We start from the raw sequence: 27,777 nt of genomic DNA on the forward strand, positions 1-27,777 counted from the left end.
CAGCAGCTCTAAAACAGCAGAGGGAGAGGACAGGTTAACCGAGGAGCTTCCCCTTTGCCCCAGCTCTGCTGACAGGCAGCAGAAAGGCAGGTCCCCCTGTGAGACCGTCCAGGTCTGGGGTCACCACAGAGGCAGGAGGCACCAGGGTGGAGAGGGAAAGGGCAGCACCAGCCTTGGGGCAAGGGGGAGACACTGAAGCCACCCATGTGCCCACACTGGGACAACATGGAGGGTCACTAGGGCTTTTTCTAGCCCCTCAAATCACAGCAGTGAAATGACACTCTGGCCAGGCCAGCTGCATTGAGGGTTGCTGCAAGCCCCCTCTCCCCCTCAGCAGGACACAGCCGTCGCAGGGGGACACGTAGCTCACGCTTCATTTTTCTTTTCTTTTTTGGGAGGGGGCAGGTATTAGTTTACTACAGTGGCAGCTCTGCTATAAATCATCCAGGATAGGAGCACACGGCATTGCAGCAAAAGCAAACGTTCCACAGCAGACCCGAAGCCACCCGCGCTGCCAAAGCGTCATCTGCCGTTGACGCCTGACAGCCGAGCAGCCAAGGTCAAGAGCACAGGGCATCCAGGATTGGGAAAGGAGCCTGTCCACAGGGAGACGCTGCCCTGGGGAAGCGGCTGAGGTCAGGCCGGGCTCCAGCGTGTCCTGCTCCGCTCGGGAGCGGCCCCATCCTGGAGCAGCAGCTCATGGAAAGCGCCTGGTTTTACGGGGCGCAGGGACCCGGGCCAGGGTGCTGTTTCCACAGGACAGCCAAGGCCTGCAGCAATCTCAGGAGTGAGAAGAGCCGCAGCTGCACGGGGCCTGCACAGGGCCACGCTCGCTTGGCAGCACGAAGGGGCAGCAGCCCCGTCTGAAACATCCGCTCCGAGAGCAGGAATCGCTCCCTCAGCCTTTCCTCTGTGGTCACCAAGGTCATGGGGACGAGCTGAGATAGTCCCATGCTGCGGGTCCTGCTTGACCCTTTATGATTCCTTCTGCAGAGACCTTTGCTCCTAATTAAGATTTTTACTTCAGTTGCTACCTTGCATTGTTGCCAAAACACATCTGCTCCACGAGGCTTCTCTCAGGGTCACCTCACCAGCTCTAGGCACTCCAGGTAACCTCCAGAAAAGCCACCGTGGCTCCGACTCCAGTGTTTCCTCCTCCCTGTCCTCAGCAGACTTTCCAAACGCTCCAGTGCCGCTCACCTCCCCGCTCCTGCAGGTTTGCCTTTGTGTTCCTGGCCAAGACGAAGTGCAGAGCACACAGAAGGGGGAAAAAATGCGGTACAAAGTTCAATGGGGATTTGATAAATTTATTTTCCATCATTTACAAAGCGAGCGAATACGCCACACCGTGTTTACATAAAGTATCTCCACTCCCTGCGTTACTTCTGAGTTTCCCACTCCAACTGTTTGCCAAGAAAATGAACAAAACCTAGTGGGGCTCTGTACCGTAACCATGAATGAAGCTCCTCCAGCACGGAGGTGGTTACAATCCTGCTTTATGCTGGGAAAGGAAACAGGCAACCGCAGGGACATCAGCTGTCCTTTCTGGGAGCTGTTCCGAGATGACAGCACCGGGCTGCGATTCGGGCTCCGCATTCTTACACGGATCCAACACACAGAGCTGCGGAGCGGATCGGTGAGCACAGAGCCACGGGGGCAACTCCCCCTGGAGCTCTCTGCAGGGATTGGTAGGGAAAAGCACGGAGGGCTGCAGGGCTCCACCTTTTACAGGCAACCAGATCCAGGGACTGATGTCATGCAGGCTCCCGACGGGCTGATGCTGTCCTAAGCAGCCACGCAGGGCACGGGGTCTCACCAGCAAAACGCAAGGCTACGGGATGGGAGCGGTGCTGCGGAATACGGGGAATTAGCCTATTTTTTCCAGGCATTGCCCACTGGCCTCGGTGGGAGAGAACAGCAGCCCAGATCTAAAGGTGACGGTGAAAACGAGTATCAAAGTCTCAAACACCACAGGCTGAGCATTAGTTTTAGAAGGAAACACCTTGCCCTTGAGGCAAGGAAGTGATTCAGTCCTGCTCTCCCAGCAGTATTTTCCAGGGATTTGCTATGTCAGTTCCCCTGTGCGTCTGCTCACTCACTCCTTGTGCTTCTTCTTATGCTTCTTTTTCTTCTTCTTCTTTTGAGCCTTGCTGCCTTTCCCCGAATGCTTGGCCTTCTTGCTGGCTGGCTGAGCCCCATCGCTGTCCGAGTCGGAGCTGTCGGAGTCGGACTCGGAAGACTGTTTGCTCTTGTGTTTCTTTTTCTTCTTTTTCTCCTATGGGAAAAAAAATGAAGTCTCACACATTGAGAACTGTCACTGACACTTCAGCAGGTGCCTCCAAAGCCTGTTCTCTGATGTGGATGAGCCACACAGCTCCTGCCCCAGCTGCTTGGGACTTAACTAGCTGTGTCAGGCCATAACAGCATGAGGGACAATGTAACAGCTACCAGAGCTGTGGACAAAATGTCAATCCAAGCCTCAAGATTATTACTCGCTTCAGTGTCAGAGAGTCCCTGCAATCCCTCCAGAATCAGGGCTTTCTTGGCTGTTTAATGATACTCTTTTTAATAATGTTGGCAAGATGAGGCCTTTTGACAACAAAATGGGTTTTTAAAAGAGATAGTTGGAAGTCCCAGAGAAAATCCCAGGAAATCAATGCCAATGCAATGGGGCACTACTGACACTGCACCTTCTCCTTGCAGGAAAGCCTGAGCCCAGCTGAATTTCCCAGAAATTCCACCAGGAAAACAGGCTATGAGTCTAAAGTGCCACAGACCACAGCTCCCAGCACAGCTGCAAGCAGCATCCAACCCCAGCCCTCCCACCACAACAGTCTAAACCTGCTTCTGACAATCCGAGGCTTCTCTCGACTGTCTCTAGAGGGGTGGATGGAGAAAGTGCCCTTTCCCAAGCCATATCCGTGCTCTCTTTGCATGGCCCTCAAATACACCATATATCCTCCTGCTCTCCCAGCTTCCCTCCCTTCTGCATCAGCAGAAGGGCATTAAGGAGCTCTCTGTGCTTTACTTCTGTAAAGCCCCGAGGCAAAAGCTGCAGGGTTCAAGAGGGACCTGACATTTACACACAGCATGAGAATAGCTGGTGTTTGGATAAACACTAAACATCTTTGAAAAGGAGCTAAACCCTCAAATTCTTAAGCATCACACAATAACTGCAGGTAACTAAAGCACAGATTACCCTAAACCCAGCACTGCAGCATACTAGCCCTGAAAACTGCGTCAGGCAGATGATCTCAAATCCAAAATGACACATTTTTGTGGGTCACAATTATTTAATTAGACAGTGATTCTGAGGGAGAGGATGCGATTTGCCTGTGTTGGCAGCACTCCACTCACCAAAGCAGTGCCATGATGAATATCCATCTCCAGGATTGAAAATTAAAACAGGAAAACAAGCAGATCCAAAGGCCCTGGCTCTTGGATCAAACACCAGTGTGATGCCAGCTCCCCAAATACCCACATGGTTATTATGCTAAGCAACTCTTGGCACAAGGCAGAAGGTTTTGGGGAGGGTGTTTTAGGAAGATACTTAGAAAGATCTTCCCAAAATAAATGGGATGCTGTTTGCCAAACCCACAAGATCCTAGAAAGAAAGTGAAAACAGCATTCAGATGAGTAGGCTTATAAATACTAAGAGATTTTGGTATTTTGTAAAGATTTTTAACCCCAGCAAAGATCCAGGCTTTCTGCTCAAGCCCAGCAAGGTTCACCTCTAAGGAGGTACCAATGATTTCTTTCACAACATGAGCATTAAAAACAGACCTCCCTGTGCAAGGGGATTACTGTGAATTTTCATTACGGTTCAAGAACATAAAGCAGACATGAGAAAGCAGCAAAACAGGGTTTCCTGAAGCAGAGATGGGCCAGTAGGACAAACCAAACCAGCTCAATCACCCGTGATAGAGGCACACACAGCCAGCACGGAATGCAACCCAGCAAGCAAATCTTGCTGCTTTGATTAAACCATATACTGGCATTTTCACTGCAACTACACGTTCCTGCAGAACACGTGGGTTAGCTGCTTGGGAACGGGTGCTCTTGTAAAACAGGGCTCAATCTTTCCAAAACTTGCTGCAAAACAGCATCCTGTTCTCCTCCATATGCAGCCAGGCCTGAAAATGCACAAGGACTGATGTTAACTGTATTACCTGGGATATTTTCTAGCTGTAGCCCAGCTCCTTTCCCCCCTGCCTCTCACGTTATGTGTTTCATTTACACTGTGTTTCATTTACACTTACACCACCCTGCTACAGGGACGGATGCTGCATCCCTCGCGCTCTGCCTAGGCCCAGGAATCCTCTGCTGCCACATGTGGAACTCAGGCACCTAAAAACACCCCTCGCGTTCAGCAGGGGTCGAGGACGAACGCAGACTTGTGAAAACACGTTGAATGCAGAGGGCAAACGCGGACACAGGACCTTGGCACAGCTGGGCTCTGCCTCCCGCGGTCACCAGCTCCAGAGGGGTCACTTCCCCATTTGGTGACAGTGACAGGACTGCTGAGCCTGTGCCAGGGGTGGAGGAAGTGCAGGGTTTTCCTTCAGTGTGTCGCTGGTCCAGGCAAAGGAGTTTTGGGGAACCAAACAGCCGTGTTTTCCCTTCACCTCCAAGCTGAAGCAGGTTGAAAGATGGTCTGTCCAGAGCACAGCCACGGGGAGCATCGCAGTTAGGCGGGCAGCAGTTTAACGAAGGGTTTAACGAAGGTCCCAAACATAACTAAGTGTTTGTCACATCAATCTGTGTAATGGGAGAAGGCCAGAATCCCCAAACCAACAGCTTGGCTTATTCTCTCTACCAAGAAGGTCCCCAGTGATCTCAGGGCCATCCTTGGGCTCTCCGAGCTTTGCTACAACAGCCTTGCTGCAAATCACCTCTGCTTTGGTGGGTCTGCTAGCGGCACACACTCATTTTGTGAGAAAACAGAAAGGAACAGCAGGACAAAAGGACCTGAAGTGACCAGATTTCAGATAAAATGAGTCCTCAGGGAGGCCTTGACCAGCAGCCAACCTAGATGGCTAGCCAACCTAGCCAACGAAGCCAAGGAGAGAAAACCCATGTTTGACTGCACAAGGGGAACAATAGCAGGAGATGTACTAGAAAGGCCTGTATAAAATGAGAACAACCCCTTTCAGTAAAGTATTTTCCACCTGTTCCAACACGCAGCCGTGCATGGGAGCTGCAAGATGTGACAGTTTTGAGTCACTTGGCCTCCCCTGGATGGCTGCAGGTGCTGCCCAAGGCTCCCTCCACACCCACCATTTTACCCAGGGTTAAGACACAACCACCACCCTGATAGTTGGCTGGAAAGCATCCACGTAAAGGCAACCACATTTTGTGCAAAGAGGCAGGTAAATAAATGAACAAATAAAGGCAACATGTCCATATTCACACACTAGACTGCAAGCTGAGAAGCTGGCACTTCTCTGTAACCAAGGAAAATCCAGAGGGAGCTACTGAAGACAGTAAGAAAAACAAGGCAAAGAGGGAAAAATCCTTTGCAATAATCTACTTTACACCCCTACTCTGCCTTGTTTGCTGTAGGCTTGAAAGTGCTTTAGCCCCAGGAGCTCAGCAAGGCAGGGGAGATGTTAAAGGCCATGCTCTAATTTAGGCAAGCACTAATAGGGAGGGCACAGGGTGTTTCACTGAGTGGCCAAGAGCCCTCTCGTATCTTCCTTAAGCTGCTCCTGCAAGGCAAATTCTCCCAGGCTTGCTCTCCAAAAGGAGCATTTCAATGCCAAAAGCGCAGAATTATCTTTGCATAGATAAGAGCAGAGCAGGAGGGAACAGGAATTCAGCCACTGCTTTGCAGGATGCTCGAGTTAAGTGAGAATGAGCTGGTGAATGGGAGCAAAGCTACAGCAAGGGCACAGACAGCCACAAGAAGTCTGGATTCTCCTAGCTCTTCCCCATGAGACTTTTCTTCCATTAGGTTCAGCCACTTTCAGGACAAGTTCAGTTTCTATATGAAGATTAATACACCAGGTACAGGAAGACAAGCTGAGTCGGGAGAGTTTCATTTAAAGAGACACCTTCTCCTGCAGCAGGGAGGACACGAGAGGCTCAGCTGAAGACATCAGTGTAGGATGGATTGAGTGTCGCTGCACCAGTTACCTGTCATCAATTAGGGGCACAGAAGAAAGGCAACAACTACCTTATTTAATGTGAAACAGAGCAACTATTTTGGGGAGGTGGAAAAGCAAAGATAAGACTTAGAGCCACACATTTAGCAAATAACCCTCCAAGACTTGATGGGAGAGGGTGCTACACACCCAGATCTTCATCAGGTATCAGTTTTTCTATTATCAATCTTGATAATTTAGGTCTTTTGATATTTGCCATAGTCTAGGTTTTTCTGTGAGACAACAATAAGTCATCACAAAATCCTGTATCTACAGATTAAGGGTAGAACCAAGCCACAACAGCCTTTAGAAAGTGATGATGGTAAAGAGTTAAATCTTTTAGAGAAAAGGATGCAGCAAGGAGAATTTTCTCAAGCTTTTCCCGTGCACATGGTGAGAAAGTTCGACAAGATCTTGTAACACAGTTTCATTCCAGAGCTTGGGAAAACTTCTCAGCATGTGAAGGCTGAAGATGAGACAGGATGTCACATCAGTCCCTTCAGGATGACAGGGGAAACAGAAATACACATGTGGATTTTGCACTGGCTAAAAATCACAGTCTCTTTTTTAGGACGGTCCTATTTTAGCAGCCAAACTCTTTGGACCAGCACAGAACAAGTACTTCCAGACTGTTAATGCAAAACCCACACGACTGGGCAACACTGGACACAGAGAATAGAGACTGCAAACACTGCAGGGAGCAAAGCAGTTGAGTGTGATATTTTCCGTGTCTAAAAACAGTGTTCCTCTGAAATTATGCCGTACAAATAATATTTTTCTGTTACAACTGCCAGTTTCTTTCAAACCCAGCGTCCTGATACCGAATGAGAAGTACTCACAGCCTTCCTGCACCTTGCTAACCACGCTGAGCTGATCCCAGGGCTTAGCAGCATTGCACAAGAGGGGAGTGCTGCTCTGGGTTATGCACCAGAGACTGCAGGGCCAAGGTAAAAAGCCCAATTTCTGCCCTCAGAAAAGCCCTGCCGCACCCTAGCTGCGGGCTGCCCTCCAGAACAGAGCCCTAGTGATGGATGGAGCTCAGGCTGAGCACTGCAAACACTGTGATTGTATAAATACTACAGTTTTGTCCATACAGACTCCAAATATAAAGGTGTTGGTTGGCTCGGACAGAGCCAACAAGCACAGAGGTTTGAGCATTATAGGTCTTCATACATCTTGCCCAATTCATGCAGAAATTATATATTAGAGGTTTCAAGATAAGTCAGTAATATTTTTGAGAACTGTAAGATTTGTGTTGGGAATTAGCAAAGAGAAGAACAGACTGAGCTAGAGCTTGAAGTGCTGCCTTCCCAATTACTGTGGCTATTCCAAAAAGGCTGGTGCTGGGAGTCGACCACGCCAACACACCAGGACCTGCTTCCTCCTCTTCCTAAGACAAGTTGCTCGGGGCTATGCTTCAGGAATGCTACAGCAGTTCATTCCTTCTAGAAGTATTTGATCCTGAGATAAGAGGGGAGTGTCCAGAACTCTCCAAGAAGCCTAAATATTCTTTCCCCAAACCCTCTGCAGAGTTCTGGCCTTCTGAGAATTCACATCCACTCTTGGGGAAAATTAAAATGGATTTCCAGCATTTCTACATCTCCAAAAGAAGTGGCAGCATGACTACTGGCTTTTTATTCTTAAAATAGAGAATACTGTTAGCCTAATTCCAAACAAGATGATGTGAATCCAAGGATATTATTCAATCCCTTGCTTAAGAACTAGTTGGAAGTAATCTGATGAGAAGAATCCAGCACATGGGCATGTATGTTAATACAGCAAAGTTTTGAAAAGCATAGGAGAGGACAACAAGAGAACAGCATGCATGCAAAGGGAGTGAACACAGTTTTACTATGCCTTAAGTTAATACTATTTAAGAGTTAGTAAAACAAGGAGTAGACTAAGTACTAGGATGGCTTAATGCTTCATGAACTACAGGTCGCTGAACAAACACCGATTCAAGGTGTGGTTTTAAGTAAGGAGACAACATCTGCAGCAGGACTTAAGTCCTTTCACATGACAAGAGAAACAGCAGCAAACTCTGCAGAAGAGCAATCACAGGTCACATTTATCATGCAACTCCAATGACCTTCCCAAAACTACAGCAGGGATAACTTAATCAAGGCACTGGAGCAGGAGATGGGGCAGCTGTGCAGGGTGCAAGTGCAAGGGGTTACTCCTGGCGTCGGGAACAGCAGACCTGTTCTTGAAAGGCAGATGAGGGGAAGATTCAGTAGGGTTTATTTTCTCCCAGCATGTCTCCCTCCTACACAACCCCAGTATAGGCACACTGCAAGTGTTCCCATAGGAGTTCCTTCACCCTGTGACCCAAAGAGAATAAAAGTGAAAGAGATGCAGTAACAAGCAGCTCTCAGAGACCCCTCAGCTGCTCGCTGGTACTTCCGTGTTAGTGCTGTCACAGCAGTATCTGAGCTTCTCCAAGTTATTTATTTTCTCAGGGTCAACAGGAGACAGGACAGTGCCCTCACGTGCCTAACACCAAGGTGATCTGTAACCAGGAAACTTGTGCCCAAGGTCACGTCAGGTGATTAAGCCAGCACAGAGAGCTGAAGTCTTCATCTGTCTTTTCTCTAGTAGATGCTGCAGGGTGGAGGTGGGACAAGAGTGAAAAAACGAGTTCCTCAGTTCTATCTCAGTCATGATTCAGGTGGTCTAAAATCCACCTGTAGGTCTGTAGTTAGTAAGGACCACTTCAAAAAAAGTTAGAAGGACCACTTCCTTCTGAGAGCCTTAAGTCACGGTAAGAGAAGTAAACTGGGAAATCTAATGCTATAGTTCTGGGAACCATACTGCCAGCTATACAGCATCCCTGTGCATAAACTGCTGATAAAGGTGCCCACAGGAAAACCGAGCAGGAAACAAGAGGGGGTGAGGACCCCAGCGTGTCTCCATAAGGAGAGGAATCTCCAGGGAAAGAGATCAAGTACAAAAAATACTACTAACACAGCCAGGAAGGTCAATATTGCTATGTCATTAAATGGATACATGGTAGATAGGAAACTGTTACATATTAATTTAGAAATTGCAAGCTCTACTTTTACACTAAAAACCTCAGACAGGACCTGGCCAGAAAAGCAATTGTTACTAGGTAGATTGAGCTATTTCAATTCTGTGCAAGTCCCTTTGGGGACTCAGGAAAGCAGGGAAGCACTTGGTGGCTCCCAGACAAGATCACAGCAGGCACCCGACGCAACAAGGAAGCTATTCATTTTGAGGATCCCACATCCTGTCTCCAGAAAGCTCAAAAGTTCTATTTTCCAGCACTGGTAAACATCTGAAAATCTTTGATCTCCTCCCTTCTCATATCCACATATCCTGTAGTCTTTGCAAGGCAAGACTCCACAGGGAATCCCTACCCTAAGCAGACAGGCATTGATAAAATAAAGCAGTATCTGTGCACCTCTTAATATAATTCTTCCCACTATCATATAAACAACAGCTACTTCCACTGTAAAGCAAAGCAAATCTTTACCAGACAAGTCGGGAAAGGTGAGAGTCACATTTAGCCCAGGATCCGAGAGACGACTCTGTTCAGCTGTCTGCTATGAAGCCAGAATTTAAAAAAAAAAATATATATATATATATATATATATGCACGTGTATGTCATCTGCAGAGTGCTAGAGTGCTGCTGCTCATACACTGTCATACATGTCCAAGGCATTCCTTGAATAAGAGCTTGGATGTCAGGGAAGCACAGCACACCTCTCAGGATGGAACTGGATACCAGGATCCAGCAATATAACCGGGGAGATTAAGTTCCTACTACTGGATGAGCCATCCTGAGCCCTAACTGCACAAATGAGAACTGCAGATTAGGAATCAAATTAAAGTTACCCTGAATCTGCACCAACTCCTGGGTAGAAACAGGTACACCAAAGGGCACAGGCAAACACAAGGAAACTCACTACACACTTGACTTTTCTGCTCTGCTGCAAGTACCAGCTACAATCCCCCCAAACAGCACTTCTCCTCTCAGACGAGGATGTGCCAAAGCTCCAAAAACCACCTTGTCAACCAAAAGCACAACTGAAAGTGAGACTTCAGGTCCTAGGGACACTTTGGGTTGATTTAACCTGTTTCTACATGTTACAAATCCCACCGCTCTCCCTGCCGGCTGCAACCTTACAGGGATACAGACAGGCTGAAGAGCTGGCATGGGAGAAAAACGGCTCTGGAAGTGTAATGGCAAGTTGGACTCAGCTGGAAAGGGGTTGATGGAACAGTTTTATTTGCTTAAGTCTAGAATTGCAAGACACTTCTCTGTGCAAATAGAATGACCACCAAACGCTTCTGCTTTGGATTCAGGTCCCACCTACTTTTTATAACTATTCTGCCATCCCAGCACACTCCAGAAGCCAGAGTCCAAACACTTGACATGAGAATTCTCTTATCCCTCAAAACTACTTTAGAGGTTAGAAATGCAATAAGCTCCTTGCGCAAACACAACCCACAATTCTACCCTGGCATGAGCCTAGTTCCATCTCTCAGGCCAGGTCAGGATACCTGCTGCACCTAGGCAGCTGCAAGCATTTAGGTCAAAGAAAGGCAGGCAGCTATTGGCAAGAGTCACAGAAATTCAGAAAAACTTCAGTAGGGCCTCAGATAGGCCAAGAAAAAACATCCCTCTGTCTCGCTGCAGGACCTGACAGGTCTATACGTTATGGTACAAAACCACACTAGAGATCAGTTATAAAAAAACACAAACGTAACTCTACTGAACAACACATCTGACCCACTTTTCTAGCAGAAGTGCACCTTGTACCTTTTTCCTTTTTTTGGAAGAGTCATCAGTCAGGCTGGTCTTTTTATCTTTTTCATATTCTGCTGTTGCTGCCCCTTCCTCCTCCTCTTCTGGAATCAGGCTATATTTGGTACCTCCAGGCTGCATGAAACACTCCTTGGCAAAATGACCTGCAAAAGAGCATTCAAAGTAGTAACCCAGACCTTTTTTCAAAGCCACATTTTAGATAAAGTGCTGACAACAAACCTCTGATCATTAGTCACACTATGAGAATCTACACTGCACTTTTTCCCATCCCCTAGCATTCCAACTAGCCTTACATGTCCAGATTAAAAACGCCAGCAGAGCAAGTGCAACATAAGTCACTCCAGAAAGATTAATCGTGCAACACTAAGACACTCTTCTCTGAGTAGGGAAATTAGTAGAGACACACCTGGGCAACGGCTTAAGCAGCAGGTAAAAAAGTGGATAGGAAAGGGAATCAACTGGTGTGACAGACATCTGGTAAATGAGAGCAAAACCACAAACACTTGGGAAATCAGCTCAATCTGGTTCTACTCTGGAGACATCAAAGCTGATCTATTAACAGTTGTAGTGGAAACTGCACTTGCATATCATCTGCCTGGCTTTTATGAATAGACACCATCATTAAGAAGCAGATGGCAAATACTCAGAATGTAGATTAAAGTTTTGGGGTTTCTTAAAATAGTATTTTAAAGATAGTTATCTGCCACTAGAGAGAACCATATTAATGTTTAGAACAGGTGCTTTTAAAACTGTCTTCATTAAGCTTCTCCAGATCAGCGTTAACACCAGCGTTAAAACGACTACTCTGTGGCTGAATAATGTTAAGACAGTAAGGAAGGTGCAGCAAACATTCCATGTGCAAAAAGCTTTTCCAATTTATACTCGGGCAAATTAGCAGTTAGTCAATGAAAGTTTCTAGAAAAGGCATCAGTTAAGCCAACTTTCCACATGTATGCGAGGCAAACAAGAGTTTCACCAGGTAAAAATACTCATTTTCAGCTCTAGGAGAGCTTATCTAACAGTATTCCCAACTATGCAGTAAAGCAATTTCCATTTCTTGTCAGAAAGAAGTGATCTAGTTAAAGTCAACTTTAATGTCTTAAAATGCAAAACTAGAATAAGAGTTCAGCTGTAAGATGCACCAAAACAGACAAAGGAAGGGAAAAAATGTGCTGAAAGAATGGTTCCTTAGAGAAGGGTCAAGTGGATGCAGTTTTAAGAAACAAATCTTAAAAATTCATTTGAGTCTTTGCTTTACAAAAGGAAAGTGATGCAAGATGCAGTTGCACTGTAAATGTCCCTTATTATAGGACAAGACAATCACGAGGCAGGGATCACTACAACCATGTGACCAAGTCACAATCTAGCTAGCACAAAGGGTTAGATGAAAAGATTAAAATAACCCTACATGAATATACCTTTGCAACCACATTTCTTGCACACAGTATTCAAGACAGCTTCCAGAGTGATCTTCTGACTAGTGTAGTCTCTGAACGTACGTTTCTTCCTCTCCTCCTGACTGGAAAGAGGAAGAGAGTTTAATTTTCAAGCAATCTTTACCATTAAATCAGTATACTTACATGGACAAAGTCTAAATGCATTTTTTTCAAGTTTTGCTCTAAAAAAAACCCTTAGTTAGCTACAGCAAAGAATGGAGTTGACCAATTACTCATGTAATTTAACTACTCATGTAGTTAAAACATGTTATATGGCTCTTCAGCTCCACCGACTTCTCCCCAAACAAAGCAGACAAAAATAAGGAGCTGCAATTACGTCGTTTACACTAACATTTATACTACACAGGTAAACAAACACTCTTACTTGCCCAGGATAAAAACAAACAATTTTTATTTGACCTACAAGAGATATCACACGGAGAGGGGTGGGGAAATCCACACACAACACACATATAAGCAAGTTCTGACAGATCTGAACAGTTGAGGAGAATATTTGATTTCACTGTATGTGAAACTTAGATGAATCTGTGGCTGGAATGAACAGTCCTTGCATCACAAAGCATGTGGCCATGAAAAAATGCAAGAACTAAGATCCTGCCAGGCTGGGAAGGGATGGAATTTCCTGCATCTCTCCCTCTACCAGCCCCTGCTAGCCTTTAACCAGCAAAACCAAGAAGATACCTTCAGTCCTACCTTCATCTAACCAGTCCATCTTCAAAGGACTCAGCACTGAGCACCCCTCACCCTCCAAAGTGAAGGATTATTACAGTGGAAAGGTCAGGAATTAAAGACAGTAACAACCTGTCTGCTCTGCTATACTCTGTTCAATAGATTTACCTACTCAAGGGAAACATTGTTTGGATCCAGGTCTTTTCCTGTTCCTTGGTTAACGACCTTCATGGAGAGGGAAAGTTTCAGTTTGTCATCCTTCATCTGAAAGAGAAAGGCATGGAGCAAGAGGAGGGGGTGAGGGTGATGTTCACTAATGCAATCTGCCAGGTTGCCCACAGAGAAGGAACATAACTGTCACACTCAAAGGAACTACTAAAGATACTATGTGAAAACTACTATATTTTAATCTATATTTACATATTTTAGAGTACTCAAGTTAATAAAACAGAGCATGTTAAGGGGCTCCCTCAGAAATAAGACAACAGTATCAAATTATAGGTCCATTCAGATTAACACTCTGCATTTAATAAGAGGGAACCAAAGTGCCAAAGAAGAAAGAGTACATTTAGGAACTTTGCTATAATTCTCAAGGAATCCATCCGTAAGGGAGTTTCACCTGGGCCTTCAGCAGATTTGCACCCTGGAAAAATAAGACCTTATATCTCATTTTGCATTTCTATCCTCTTATAGGGTTAGAAACTTTCTAAGTATCTGTATTAGGGGCTTACACTTTTCTGAATCCTAATAAGCCCTTGATTGCCACATTATCACTTTAGAAGCAAGGGCAAAAGGTCAGGACTTTTTTAATTCTTTCTTTCATCTTTCTGCATTCTGCCTAATGCTACTACCTGCTGTTTTGTGTGCTTGGGAAATTCATGTATTTGCTTGCAAATAGGCTAATAGAGAATTCTTCCACCTTCTACCTCCCCAACATGCTCCTGCCCTTTCTGTCTAAGGGCAGAGAAGCCAGAAATCAGGAAAAACTATGTTTCAGATGAAGAAAACTGTAGCTTAATATTTTTATATTTTTTTTTAAATCCACATTACAGATCAACAAAAAAGATCTGTAAAATCTTTCACATAGTTTATATACTGTAAATACACACCAAAAGCTACTAAACTTATTCATCTTCTGTAAAAGAGTCAATATTTATGTCAACTCTATTATCATTTAAAAAAAAAAAAGAGATGTAAAGCAATTATGACAAAAATCCTCCCCATCTCTATAAAGCCACAAGTTTCAAACTGCATGTGTTTGTAAAATGAATTAACCCTCCAAACTTCCCACCCCTCTTCCCTACTAAATAAGTATGTATATTATAAATATATATGTGAGCACTTGAAATGATGAATGGGGACTATACCTACTATATACATATAGTCCACAAGAGCATGTGTGTTTCCATTCATCATTTCAAGTGCTCATGAGTCTTTGTTCCACAAATCTTTATATAGAGAGGACAGGACTAGAGATAAATCTTTTGTGTATTAAGACAAATGTAATGAAGTCTGGAAAAGAAAATATATCCAAAAAAAAAAAAAAAGAGGAGGGGGAAGAAAAAGCGACAAAACAACAACAAAATAGTATCGTTTTCTTAGGCAAAATTCAGTCAATTATCTTTCCTTGTAACCAATAAAAAGAGACAGCTCCTCCTAAGGATGGTCCTGTCTCATAGCTGTTAACAGACTGTGCTCACATTGCCTCTCATCTTGGGATCCTCTCAAATTCCTCATCTGGGCACCCTTCACACAACAATGGGGTGCAAGGTGCAAACAGGAACATAGGAAAAGGAAAGTGGTTTGTTCCTTTTAAGCTTAAAGCTTTTGTGAATCGCATTGTGGCAAGGTCTGTTTCTCAGGTCTCATCTGAAGGTGAGTCCAACTCACCTGCTTGTAAAACAGAACACATAATATCTGACAAAATGACTCCATTTCTGCATACCTAACAATTCTTAATTTACTGTTTTTGCAATATACTTTATTTACACAGTGTATAAATAAATAAGAATTTGAATTTAATTTAAAGAAATAAGAATTAACATTACCTCTTTTCCAATAAGTTTGACCCATACTTTGTCTCCAACATCTACTATCTCTGAGGGCTTATCCACACGGCAGGATGACATGTGAGTCTTATGAACAAGGCCTGGTCACAATTTTGGAAGAGAAAAAGAAGGAAAAAAATATAAAGTCTTTATGGAATACCTGTTTTGTGCTCTAGGAGTCAGAGGGCACATACAAGGAGGTTTCCCTAAGCCAAACTAAGCAACTAGTTTCCCAAATCAATATGCAGATGAAAATCAGTCAACTTAATCAGGTTTGTTTCCAAACACGTACAAGCTCCAAACTTACTCCATGCCATTAGGAAGCAGGGCAACACAGAGCAAATATCAAAAGGGACAGAGGAAGCTACAAGAAAAGCACAGTTCTCAAGTGTGTATAGTTGTGTATTCTCACACTCCAGAAACGATTCTCAAGTTTTCTGCCAAACCAAACACAAGCAAAACTACAGGATCTGAACAAGCCACAAGCAACAGGGAGAGAGCATTTTGTACAGCCCCCAGACTGAACTCACTGGTCCAAATTTTCATTTGGACCCAGATACTCCCAGGATGGCTGATTCAGCACCAGGTGCAATGAGCTGCTGCTAATCAAGACACCAGCTCCAGAAATGGAAACGAGACCTTCCATATTTAAGATCTTAAGTTACAATTTGTCAGAGAAGCAGGTCCTGATGCAGCATTTTTATACTCAAAATACCATATGCCCACATGGAAAATAAACTTTCTGTTTTAGCAGGCATTAACAGCTCTCTCTTCATTTCAGTCCTCCAACACCAACAAAAGCACCAGAGAAAAGAGAAGTACATTTCACGCATCAGCAGCACAATACTTTGCTGGCAATGTCAAAACCATTAAAAACCCAGGCTGACCTGATTTTCTGCTGCGTTTACAAGGTCACACAGCCAGAAAATTAAATATATGTATAAATATATATAAAACTTACACAAACGACATATGCGGGCTAGAGGATTATGAAAAGAAGGATAAATATGGAAACACACCTTGATGCCCAGGCTCTTATTTCAGGGCATGACTGCATCTCAAAGAGACACCCTTCCAGTAGTCACACTTCCATCCAAAAACTTGCACTAGAACTGGCACTAACGTAAGTGCACACTTCAAGAGGACAGTGGAGAAGGGGTTATTTGTATAAGCACTCGACAGAACACCCAGCTTAAACTGCCTCTTTTGCAAGAGCAATTTATTTTACTTGGCAGGTTTCCCACCACTATAAGCAATTAAGTCAGATTTTTTGGTTTCTCTTTAGTTGCCAAAATACGTATCTTTAGGAATTGTCAATAGCTTGCCTGTAAGTCATATAAATTCTCAAAGATATCCTGAGGCTGTCAAACAAAGCAATAATTAAAGAAACACTTATAGAAATAAAGAAAAACATCAGAGAATTACAAGTGTAACACTAAGCTTGAAGATGTTTATGAGAATCCACATTTCTTGTTCTAATTTACATGCTTTTTTCTGTGCTAGCTAATATATCAGATAGCAAAAGAGAAGCAAAAGATCTAATATTCTTCTAAAGGTGACAAATCTTCCATTCTGGGGATGCCACGGGGCCCAAACAAGTTAACACACAACTAAACCCAAACAAACCTTGTTTCCTGCAGCCTGGGATTTTTATAAAGGCCCCATACTCTGTCACAGTAGCAACCTGCAAAGAAACATCAATACAATAACTGAATGGAAGTGGCTTGAAAGAAACCACATTTTCAACTCCCATCTAAAACATGCACTTTAAAAAAAAAAGCCAAAGTGGTCCTCATATTTTGTTATAGTTTTGGATTTCAGTGATAGCAAGAAACAGTCGCCCTGGATAACTTGACAGCAGGTGCAGCCAACCAACCACATATGCACGCATGTATAAATGAATACATACAAAAGCATGTATGTACATAAATCATCAATAAAGACATATAGTTACACAAATAAGCCCTAGAGTTGGCAGCTACCCACACCCCACTGACCCGAGCACCTATTTAAAGACAAACATCACCCCGCTCGGCGCTCCCTCCGCCACCCGGCTCACCTCTCCCTGGAAGATCGCGTAGAGCTCGGGCAGCGGCTCCATCCTCCCCGGCCCGCTGCGTCCTCACCGGCCGCCTGGCTCCATCGCGCCTCGCTGCGCCGCGGGCATCCCCCAGGTCACGAGAAACCTTTAAAGAAAGAAACATGTAAATGCACAAGTATAAACACGTATGTTTTATTGCATTACGGTTTAAAATTAAAAGCGGCTCCGCAGCTGTTACCCACCCCCGCCTCCTGCCGCCGCCATTTTGGTCCCTCCCGCTTCCCCCTCTCCCCGAGGCAACGCTCGAACTCACCAATGGCCGCGCGCGTTGATGGCAGGCGGCGCCAGCCCAGCCAATGCCGTGTAGCTTTATTGCCGCCCGGCCTCCTTCCCGCCTCCTCCGGCGCCCGCGTTCTGCGCCGCCGCGTTCCGGAAGTGACGTTACCGCGCGCGCCGCCTGGGGAGCCGCCCGCCAATCAGCGCGGGCGAACGCGGCGGCGCTGGCCAATGGGAGCGCGCGGGCGGGGCGTGCGCGGCCGTGGCGGCGGCGATGATCGAGCAGCACAAGCGGAAGGTCCCGGGCGCCGCCCCGGGCCCCGTCGCCGCCGCCCCCGGCCCCGTTGCCGGCCCCGACCTCCCGCTCGTGCCCGCGGCGCCCAAGCGGCCCCGTCACGATGTCCCGGGAGCTCCCGCGGCGGGCGGCGGCGCGGCCGGGCAGGGGGCGGCGGCGGGGGGGGCCCTGCTGCAGGCGGTAGGGCGGCGGCGGGGAAATGGCGGCGGCGCGGAGGGGAAATGGCGGAACGGGGTGCAGGGGGTTGTGTGAGGAGAAGCGGGGGCGGCCGCGCTGCCGTGGGGGCTCCCGCCCGTTCTCACGCGTCTCCCCCGCAGGGCCCGCCGCGATGCTCGTCCCTGCAGGCGCCCATCATGCTGCTCTCGGGGCACGAGGGCGAGGTTTACTGCTGCAAGTTCCACCCCAACGGCAACACGCTCGCCTCGGCCGGCTTCGACAGGCTCATCCGTGAGTACCGCGGCCGCGGGGCTGCTAGCACAGGCCCTGGCGCCCATGGGACCAATAACGGGGTCTTTCTTGCCACGGTTCCACATCTCTTGTGTGGGTTGTTGTAATCGCAGTCTACAGCAACTCACGGACACGTGGTTGATTGTTAAGCAACCATCTGTCCATCAGTTGTCGTAGATTGGGATTAGCATCAGTCTTTGGAAATGCATCCCGTTTATTTATTTTTTTAAGGTTTTTGGGATTGCAGCCATGGTCGGTCTGACCGCCAGGCGATCAAACCAACCTGCTCATCCTGTATCTGAAACAGAAAAAGGCTTTTTTTTTTTTTTTTTTTTTTTTTTTTTAGTATTAAACTCATTTTGATCTGAAGTTGTAAATCGCCTCGGAACATCCAGCCCTGGTCTCTCGGGTTCCCCTGGCTCCCTTGCTGTGTGACCTGAGTTTGAGGAGGTGGAGGCTGCCATAGATGGGTCATTTGGATGAATTCCCAGAGATTCAGGCTCTCTGCAGCAAGCACACGTTTACATCACTCATTTACCTGCCTCCCTCTGCGTTTCTTTCTTCTAGTGCTGTGGAACGTCTATGGGGACTGTGATAATTATGCCACCCTGAAGGGACACAGTGGAGCAGTGATGGAGCTGCACTATAACACAGACGGCAGGTGAGTGTCACACAGACGTTTTTCTGCCTCGTTCCTTGCTTTTCCTGAACAAAGTCCCCAGGTGGCTTTGGGAGAGTGGCAGCATCTGTCATGCACTTCATCCGTGCTGCTTTATTGTGCGGATCGTGGCAACATTTAGTTTTCCAGGGAAAAGTGTTTGCTGCTGGCCAGCTGAAGTCCTTTAGAATTCTTTCTATTCATTCTCGCTGTCTCATTAATCCCCATTTCATTAATGGTGCTTAAAGAGGAGCCCTTTGGCTTTCCCAGGAAAGTTGTGTGGCTGTTTGAGACTAAGCAAGAGATGCAGAGTCATTTGTGACCCATGAGTTCCCTTGGTTTCAATCTTGAGGAACGTGTGAAAGTTTGAGTTGGACACGTGGGAAATGCTGCAAGATATTTCTTAATTTGGAAAGTTGTTCCAATATTACATCCCATCGAGGATTGCTAAGGAGGTTTTTTCTCCTGTGTTCACACAGATATTTTTTGAAGGGGTGGAAGGCTAATAAATATCGATTAAAAATGGGTTTTCACAGGAGTAGCTCCCCTATAGTTGTTCCACTTTCAGTCAAGCTGTGCTGAAATACCAGAATTGTCCTTGCACCACCCTTTGCATATTGAGCATAACCTTAACCTTTGATCTCAGTTCTTGGGAATAAAAAAAGCAGAATGGGAGAAATGTGTCTGAAAACCAGAACTTCACAGCTGTTTTCCTCCACAGCATGCTCTTCTCAGCATCCACAGATAAAACCGTGGCTGTGTGGGATAGTGAGACAGGCGAGAGAGTGAAAAGGCTGAAGGGCCACACGTCGTTCGTTAACTCCTGTTACCCAGCGAGGCGAGGACCCCAGCTCGTCTGCACGGGCAGCGACGACGGGACAGTAAAGGTCAGTGTATTGAATAAAGAGACAGTCTGGAATGCAAGTAAGGTGGGGTCTGCAAAAGAATTTTTTGTTCCTCCCAGTTAAGTGTCTTATAACTTCTTTATCTGACAACTTCAGTTCTAGAAATAGCATTTGTTACCTCTTTTCCTTCTGTAATTCTTTGGTATAGGTTAAGTAGATTCAGTCGAAATACCATATTGGAGCAGCCTAAACAAGCTCTTGATTCTAAAGAGCAGCTGTTTTTCTGTTTAACAGTGTGCTTGGTGGTGGTGTGTTGTAATTAATCTAAGTCTAATGCACAAGAAACCAAGTTCTACTGAAGTTTTTTTCCACCAAAAAAGCATAAAAATGCATGAGGAAGGCAAAAGATAACGGATTTTTTTTTTATTCTAGCTCCCTTCTTGCCCTATCCCCCATCCTTTTTGATTTAGGAAAGTTCTGTTTCTGTGTTTTTTGTAGATAACTCTTGAGATCTAGAAATGAATTTTAGTAGAACAGTCTGAGATACTGTCTGCAACTACTGTTGCAACAAAGTCTGCAACTTTCTCTAAATTTTATTCTTAAATGTCTGTAACGTTTAAAACTGCCATGTCTTTTCAGCTGTGGGATATCAGGAAAAAAGCTGCTGTCCAAACATTTCAGAACACTTACCAAGTCTTGGCCGTGACTTTCAATGACACCAGCGACCAAATCATATCAGGGGGCATTGACAACGATATTAAGGTATGATGATCACTTCCTTACGCATCTACTCTTGACTTTAAACACCTTTTTTATCCCATTTTGCAACAAGCAAGATGCAGAAATGGTCAAGGAGAAACGTGGATAGCCATGCAGCTCCACCGCATCCAACCTCTCTGTTGGTACTGGCCTTGCAAACTTTTAAGGAGTTGTTCCAAAGCCTTGCAAACTTTTAAGGAGTTGTTTCAAGGCAACTTACAGGCATTCCTGGTCATAGATGCCAGCACTTTTGTCACACAGTCGAGGTGACTGCCACTCTCAGATGAGTGATCTGTTTTTGTTAGTGCTTTTGGCTTATTGTCCAACCCAGAGGCACATAGGGTCATGTATGAAGCTGACTAAAAAAGGTGATGTGTTCACTCTCTCGTATTTAATTTTGTCTCTTATTACTGTGGAAAGACCTTGTTTAACAGCAAGCTCAGTGTTTTGTTCAGTTCCCAACTGAGATTCCCTGGATAGCTCCATAGGTCCTATTTATCACACATCTCAAACTCTCACCTTATAGTCTAGCTGTTCAAATCCTGCCCCACAGAAATAGAAAGCCAGTTCCATCAAATGACTGCTTGGTGTTTGCATGAAATAATTTGGAATCAGTCATTCCTGTGGCCTTCGTTGTGTGTCTGTTAAGCCAGTTTTGTGTCTGCTGTCTAAAGGTGTGGGACCTGCGCCAGAACAAGCTCACCTACACCATGAGAGGGCACGCGGACTCCGTCACAGGCCTCAGTCTGAGTTCAGAAGGCTCCTACCTGCTCTCTAATGCGATGGACAACACAGGTACATCCTACCTCATGTAAAAGTGCAGCTGTAAGAGCAGCTTTTCATCACTGCTTTCTTAGATTAGCTCTTGGGTAGCTTTGTGTGACATTTTTGAAGGAACAGCTCTAGTCGTTTCACATAGAAGAACAAAAAAGGCCACACATGGGATAGGCTGAAGGGAGTTCGGGCTCCAGAGATAAAGCTGGAATTTTTGCCATTATGACAGTTGTGCCCTTTGCAGAGAGGGAGCAGCTGTATCAGCAGGGCTTGTCACGTCTCCCAAAGGGTGACAAGGACACACACCAGAGCACAAGTTATTTGTGCAGGCAGTTCGGGGTATCTTGGTGCCTTTTGTCAGGGTGGTTCAGCTGTTTCCCCTCAGCAGGGAATGGCAGCACTGTTTCCCAAACTGCTTGTCTTCCAAGTGTGGGTGCTCAGCAAAGCCCATCTAATTAGAAGCGTGGTCATGGAGTGTATTAAAATACAACAAATGCTCACACAAGGTGGTGATGCCTCGTTAGTGGAAGAGCTGCATTTTCTTTTCCCCTTCCTGTTCCTTGGTGTAACAATAAATTCTTGTGTTTGACCTTTTGTAACAAAGCTTTTTGCAAAGGGGGTGGGAGCTGCTGGTTTCCTTTTGCTTCTGGGGAAACCTAGATATACAAAGAACCTGATCAAATCTGATCAGGACAGAAATAATGTTTCCAGAAACTCATCTTGAACCCGTAACTCTGTGATCTTCAGCTAATTACTGTTAGTTTGGGTCTGTTGCAGTTCGTATCTGGGATGTGCGACCGTTTGCCCCTAAAGAGAGATGTGTAAAGATATTCCAGGGGAACGTGCATAATTTTGAAAAGGTAAGTGTACTGCAGGAAAAAAATGTATATTGCATTTTTTTTAAATGCTGCTGTCATCTTTAATATGCTTATAGATTGTTTCTTTTTAAATTCAAGAATAAACCAGAAAGACTTTAATAAGGACTCAAAGAAAGATTAATGTATAAAGTGGGATTCCAATTAAAGCTGCAGTAACAAGATTTCTTTGCTCAGTCCAGATATAATTAGCTGTAAATTAAGTATTTTCTACATTTACTGTCTACTTTGCATAAAATAACAAGGCACTGGATATTTCCAGTGATAAAATAAAACCTGTAATTACCATCTCATCTTCTAAAAGGAAATCATTAAAGTGGTGCTCAAGATACTTGAAGTGTCATGGTGATTTTACTTTGAGTAGAGAAGTCCATCTTATTTTGGAATTAGACCTGTGCACATTTTTTTATTTTAGAATCTTCTGAGATGTTCTTGGTCCCCAGATGGGAGTAAAATAGCAGGGGGATCAGCAGACAGGTGAGTAGTAGCTGTGTTTCCGTTACCTTCAATCCCAAACCATTTTGCAAGTGTTCCTTAGTCCAGGTCCATGAAAGCAGTGGAGCTGGATTATCTCAGAAACGAATGTGAAGAAGAATTAGGATTAGAGCTGTGAAGACCTGAACAAACCCTGTGGTTTGTTGTGACCATTATTTACACTGCTTATAGTGGAGATGTGATTATATTGACTTTGTGTCCAAGGGAGAGCACTACAGAGTTTAAAAAAAAAAGAAGACTTGTTATTATCAAAGTTTGACTCAATATTTGCATCAGTGCTCATGTTCAGTCACTGGATCTGGCAGTAGAAGATGATGGGATGTTGGGAAGGTTGACTGGGTCTCTCCTGGAAGCAGTGGGTCTGCTGAACTGGCACATAATGTTGCAATTATACCAATAAGGCCACAGATATCAATTAAATTGCTGGATGATGGCTCTCAGGAAGAGCCAGTGGTGGGTTTTTTGATCCGTATTTTTATTAATAAGTGTGAAGGAATAAAGATCTGACCAGATTAGCATTTGTGGGTCTTTTAAATGGGAAATTTTATAAACCGAGACAGGGATCTTGGGAACTAAAATCAGGTGGCAGGAGGAAGCCTGTGGAAGGTCCACAGCAGGCACTGAAGGTCACGATGAAGGGTATCAACCCCACTGGGACAAATTCCGATGCCCTTTCAGGGACATCGAGACAGGAATTCCTGCAGGCCAGGGTGCAAGGCATGGAGCAGTAGTAATCAGCAAATTTATGAGTTCCTGATAGTGGATAGGGAAGATACTAACTCTTATGGCCCTGCTATAGCAGGCCAGCTGTCCCTTCAAGTGCCTGAGACGTGACTGCTTTGCAGCCTGGCTGGGTAATATCAGCGTTGCACATAAGTGACAGAATACCTGTTATTTGTTCACGTCCCATGGCCGTGGCAGATCCCAGAGCAAGCAGGCTGATACGGTGACATGTGGCATGAAATACTGGGCCCTTAGGTTGGTTCTGCAGGTGCTCGTGTAGCTCTGCAGTCTCACAGCAGTCTTGTGCAATGCGTGGGGACCGTACAGCCCAGCCCCAGTGTGGCTTGGATAGAGCCACCCACAAATATTTCTGCTGCTATCTGCGAGCTTTTAATTTTGGGAAAGCAAAGCAAGATTAAATGTTCCCCTATTCTGAGTAAAAAATAGTTCCCCAGTGCAGCTCGTTTCTGCTTTACGTGGCACATTTTTGCATGCGTGTCTATGTCAGAGGGACAGTTATCTGAGTAATGATTTTGCTTTTGATCCCTTCAGAGGTGATTATAGTTAAAAGAACAACTCTAAATGCTTTCCCACTTTGCAGCGCCAAAGGGAAAAAACAACAGCAGAGTCCTTTGAGAAAGGATTTGATACAGTTCTTGCTTACTAAGGTGAAACAACTGTACTTGAAGAAAAGCTGCCTTAAATAACATTCACACTTAGGTTGTGTGTTTTGGAGGCCCGTAATGTTGTAGGTGGCTTTTACATATGTTTTGCTGTTACCTGCTTGTCTGTTAAACCCTCACCCTTTTGCAGTGTCCCCTTCAAGCAGCCTCTTGAGCTTGAGGACAATAGAGCAGCTCTTCACACTGAACCTGTCCAGTTATTGCACTGCCACTTGCCTTTTCCTGCCTGCTGACAGATTCAGGTCTAGATGCCAGTCACCTACCTAAAGAGCAAAGCAAGAAGGCAGTGTGAGTGTAACACAGAATTGGCAGCTTTCCCCAGCCACAGATACTTTTCTTACTCTTATTTGAAGAGATGTGCATGTTATAACAAATGGCATAAAAAATGTGAGCAGCCCTGTTTGGAAGGGAAGTCATGCGGGTGGGATACAGCGTTGTCTTCCCTGATTTGTAACAAGCAGCTCAGAGCTCTTTTCATTCCGATTTATTTAAAAAACAGTCCAATGAAAGCTCCTTGTAGCTGGGGTTAAAGCACCAGTTTGTTTCCTCCTGGAACTTAGGTGTTAACTGAGCAGTTGGTTGCTGCACTGTATAGACAAGCATCACCACCTGCAGCAGACTGCATTTATGTGGAGATGCACTCTGCATTCTTGGGCACTGTGCAGAAAGGTGGGTTTTTTTTCCCCTTTTCTGAATTTGTTCTTAAAAATAAAAAATGTCCCTTAAAAGCTGGCGCTGTGCATAGTGCCAGCAGTTTGTTTCTGACTTGTTACCTGAAGAATTTTGGTGGTTTTTGTGCTGTCCTTCAGCCAAGGTGAAACACACTGGCAGGACCCAGGAGTTGGGTGAGCCCACGGTGAGGAGAGAGACCTGGAAGAGATTAATCAAAGTGCTTGATGCAATTTGAGCAGTCCCTAATAAATGCCAAGACGTGAATCATGACTTTAATGGCATAGCAGGAAGAAATCCATATATATAATGGGTTTTGGCTGTGAGGAATTGCAGGTGGGATCGTGATGTCTCCTCCTCACTGCTTGCTTGCCAGCCTGAACTGAAAGCAACTGCAGGGCTCGCAGGCAGGTTGTTGTGAGGACGAAGACAGTCCTGATGCCACTCTTGTCCCTTACCTGTTTATTGCTGCTGCGTCAAGGGTTTCTGTGGCATCATGTTTTCAAGTCTGTCTTCACGCAGTGATGGATGAAATGGGTCTGTCCTGTCACAACGTGACATTTGGTCATGTCAGCCCTTACCTGCTCTGAACTTTGTTTATTTTGGATTCAACCCTGCTGCATTTTATTCCTCCTTTACCTGTGCCCACAGCTGCAGTGGCTGTAGGCTGGATGGTGAGCTGTTGCAGAAAGAAGCCCTGGCTTTGGGAGGCATCTACTTTCCAATCTGAAGGGCCTTGCTCTCATAACGACTCTCTTACAGGTTTGTCTACGTGTGGGACACCACATCCAGGAGGATTCTGTACAAGCTGCCAGGCCACGCCGGCTCTGTGAATGAGCTGGCTTTCCATCCTGAGGAACCCATTAGTAAGTCCTACCCAACTGGAGTCGCTGGGGAACTGCTTTCAGGGATGGCATAACAGCTTGTTCCTCCAGACAACAACCCCAAATCTGCCCGTGGCCCAGAGCCCTGGGCACCAGAGGGAGGTTTGTGGGGAAGGGAATTCATCCAACCACTCCTAGCTGTGTCCTGGGTGCCTGGGCTGATCCAGGGTGCTCATGGGGACCTGGGTGACACCAACCCTTCACCAGGAGTGTAGTCCTGGTCCTGCGGTGACCTGGACTGTTCATGAGCTACAGGTGGCTATGAGTTATTACTTGGCTGCTGTTTCCAGGACTTGCGGGGAGGCTTCCCAAGAATCATGGAGAAAGGATTTGAGGTACCTTGGTAGGAGATGAGCAGTAAAACTTGCAGTCATTGCTCACATGAGGACAGTTATAGTAGCCTAGGAGCATGTCTCCGTCCCAGGGCATCTAACTTATCCTAAAAGCTCTAGGTAGCAAACGTGCCTCTCTGAATACAGTCATATTGTCCCCATTCTGGAGGTGTCCTGCTCCAGGGTGAAATAGGCGCCACCAGGTAGTGGTGGCTGAGAAGCCACTCATGGTGGCCCTCTCAGAACTGTTCTAGGTCTTGCTAGCGGAGTCGGGGCTTCAGACCAGCCTCTTAACGTGGTTTGTAGCACAGGAAGGTTTGTAGGATACTCTGTTTCCATGGCAACGCTCAAACCATCAGCCAGGTCACCAGTTTGGCCAAAAATTTGACAAAAGTCAACCCTGAGTGCAGCCAGGAACTCAGCAGTGCCGAGGAAGACGGTCTCTGCAGCAGGCTGGAATTCAGGGCAGTGAAATATGGGTTTGTTCCTTGGTTATTCGCCACTCTGTCTTGAGAGGAGAGGCTGTGTTGAAGGAGCAGAGCAATCTCTCATCTTTGGCTTGGAAGGAATTGTTTGCAGTTGTATTCTGCTGAGCTCCTCTTTCTGAATCAGTCAGTCATCTTAAAATAAAAATTAAGTGACTCCTTTTATGTGAGTTATGCAATTGATTTCTGTTAACATTTGAGAAATGCTAATCTTGAAAACTGCTCCACCCTTTCCAAAATACTCATCTGCACGGAACGGTGCACACAGAAACCTAAAAGGTGGTGAGATAACAGACCTGTCTATAAGCTCGATGCAAAAAACGCCCCCAAAATCTCTCACGGACTTGAATGAAAGAGTCGTCAGCATGAAGAGCAGCGACTGTGTTGGGATTGTCACCCCTTTGACACTTGTGTGTTGAAGCCACCCAAGAGCCTTTTCAGAGCCGCATTTCACTTCACTTGTGATAAAGAGCAACAGCCCAAAGAGGTTTTCCTGGAGATGCTGTGCCCTCTAGTGGCACCCCGTCCTGCTGGCAGTGCCCAGGCTGCAATCCGAACGCTCCTCGCGAAGTAAATAACACCTCAGGGTGTCTGAGTGCCTTAACAGCAGGTTTATAGGCCTCTCTCTACCATTTTAATGCTTGGCCATTACTGTGGGTAAGCTTTATGCCTGTCTTGGGATAGGGCAACGGCAGCCAGAACGTGCAGCGTGTGATTAGGTGTCAACTTAGTAATTCCCTGGAGTATTTCGTGGGGAGCAAATCAAATTCAGCTTTATAGATAACTTCCAGCAAGTGGAATGAGTAGTTAAATCCAAATGCTGCGTCATTATTCGAGATCTAAAAATGCTCTGTTTAATTTTATTTCTGTTTTTCTCTTTTCCATAGTCCTCTCTGCCTCCAGTGACAAAAGACTGTATATGGGGGAGATCCAGTGAAGCTGAAAAGAAGATGGGTTGATTTTTGCCCCTGAAACCTTCAGTTTACAGAAGCAGGATTAACTTGCTTGTAACTGATGCCAGTCCCTTCTCACTCTTGTGATAATGGGAAAAAGTTGAAGCAGCTTGATTAAACAAGGAGCATTCTTTGCAGGTAGTAATGCCTGCATGGTCTTGCTGTACAGCTTGCTTTTTTTTTTTTTTTAATCTCCTCTGAGGAAGAAAAAAGAAAAAAAAAATTGGCTTGGCTGTGCCAGAGACTGTTGAACCCTTACCCAGATCCTTTGAAATTTGTAAAATCAGTTTAAATTCGACATGTAGCTTGTACATTCCCTGCCCAGTTTCATTGTTTTTGTACGGTCAAAAATGAAAAAGACGATTTTTTTACAAGAACTGTGTCGATGGGATTTATTGTTCTGTCTTACTTTTCTGTTGTGCAACATTAAATCAAGGCCCTCACTCATACATAATCCAAAGGAAACCATACACTTC

The 27,777-nt window shown here is 45.5% G+C and overlaps 2 protein-coding genes across 2 annotated transcripts; one reads left to right on the plus strand and one right to left on the minus strand.

Moving 5' to 3' along the window:
- Positions 1-1,939: 1,939 nt before the first annotated feature.
- Positions 1,940-17,232, minus strand: ZCCHC17 (zinc finger CCHC-type containing 17). The gene is made up of 7 exons (XM_088527929.1): positions 17,167-17,232; positions 16,734-16,791; positions 15,108-15,208; positions 13,232-13,323; positions 12,352-12,452; positions 10,928-11,076; positions 1,940-2,275 (listed from the first exon to the last, which is right to left on the minus strand). The coding sequence occupies exons 1-7, from the start codon at positions 17,206-17,208 to the stop codon at positions 2,096-2,098; spliced, it is 723 nt and encodes a 240-aa protein (XP_088384055.1). The 5' UTR covers positions 17,209-17,232; the 3' UTR covers positions 1,940-2,095.
- Positions 17,233-17,695: 463 nt separating this feature from the next.
- On the plus strand, positions 17,696-27,467 carry SNRNP40 (small nuclear ribonucleoprotein U5 subunit 40). The gene is made up of 10 exons (XM_088527919.1): positions 17,696-17,899; positions 18,037-18,166; positions 18,734-18,827; positions 19,546-19,711; positions 20,309-20,431; positions 21,103-21,223; positions 21,980-22,062; positions 22,493-22,554; positions 25,410-25,513; positions 27,236-27,467. The coding sequence occupies exons 1-10, from the start codon at positions 17,699-17,701 to the stop codon at positions 27,283-27,285; spliced, it is 1,134 nt and encodes a 377-aa protein (XP_088384045.1). The 5' UTR covers positions 17,696-17,698; the 3' UTR covers positions 27,286-27,467.
- Positions 27,468-27,777: the final 310 nt, after the last annotated feature.

This window comes from Tinamus guttatus, unplaced genomic scaffold, assembly GCF_059628265.1.
Source record: "Tinamus guttatus ecotype Peru unplaced genomic scaffold, ASM5962826v1 Tinamus_guttatus_pri_ptg000296l, whole genome shotgun sequence".
Classification (NCBI taxonomy): Eukaryota; Metazoa; Chordata; class Aves; order Tinamiformes; family Tinamidae; genus Tinamus; species Tinamus guttatus.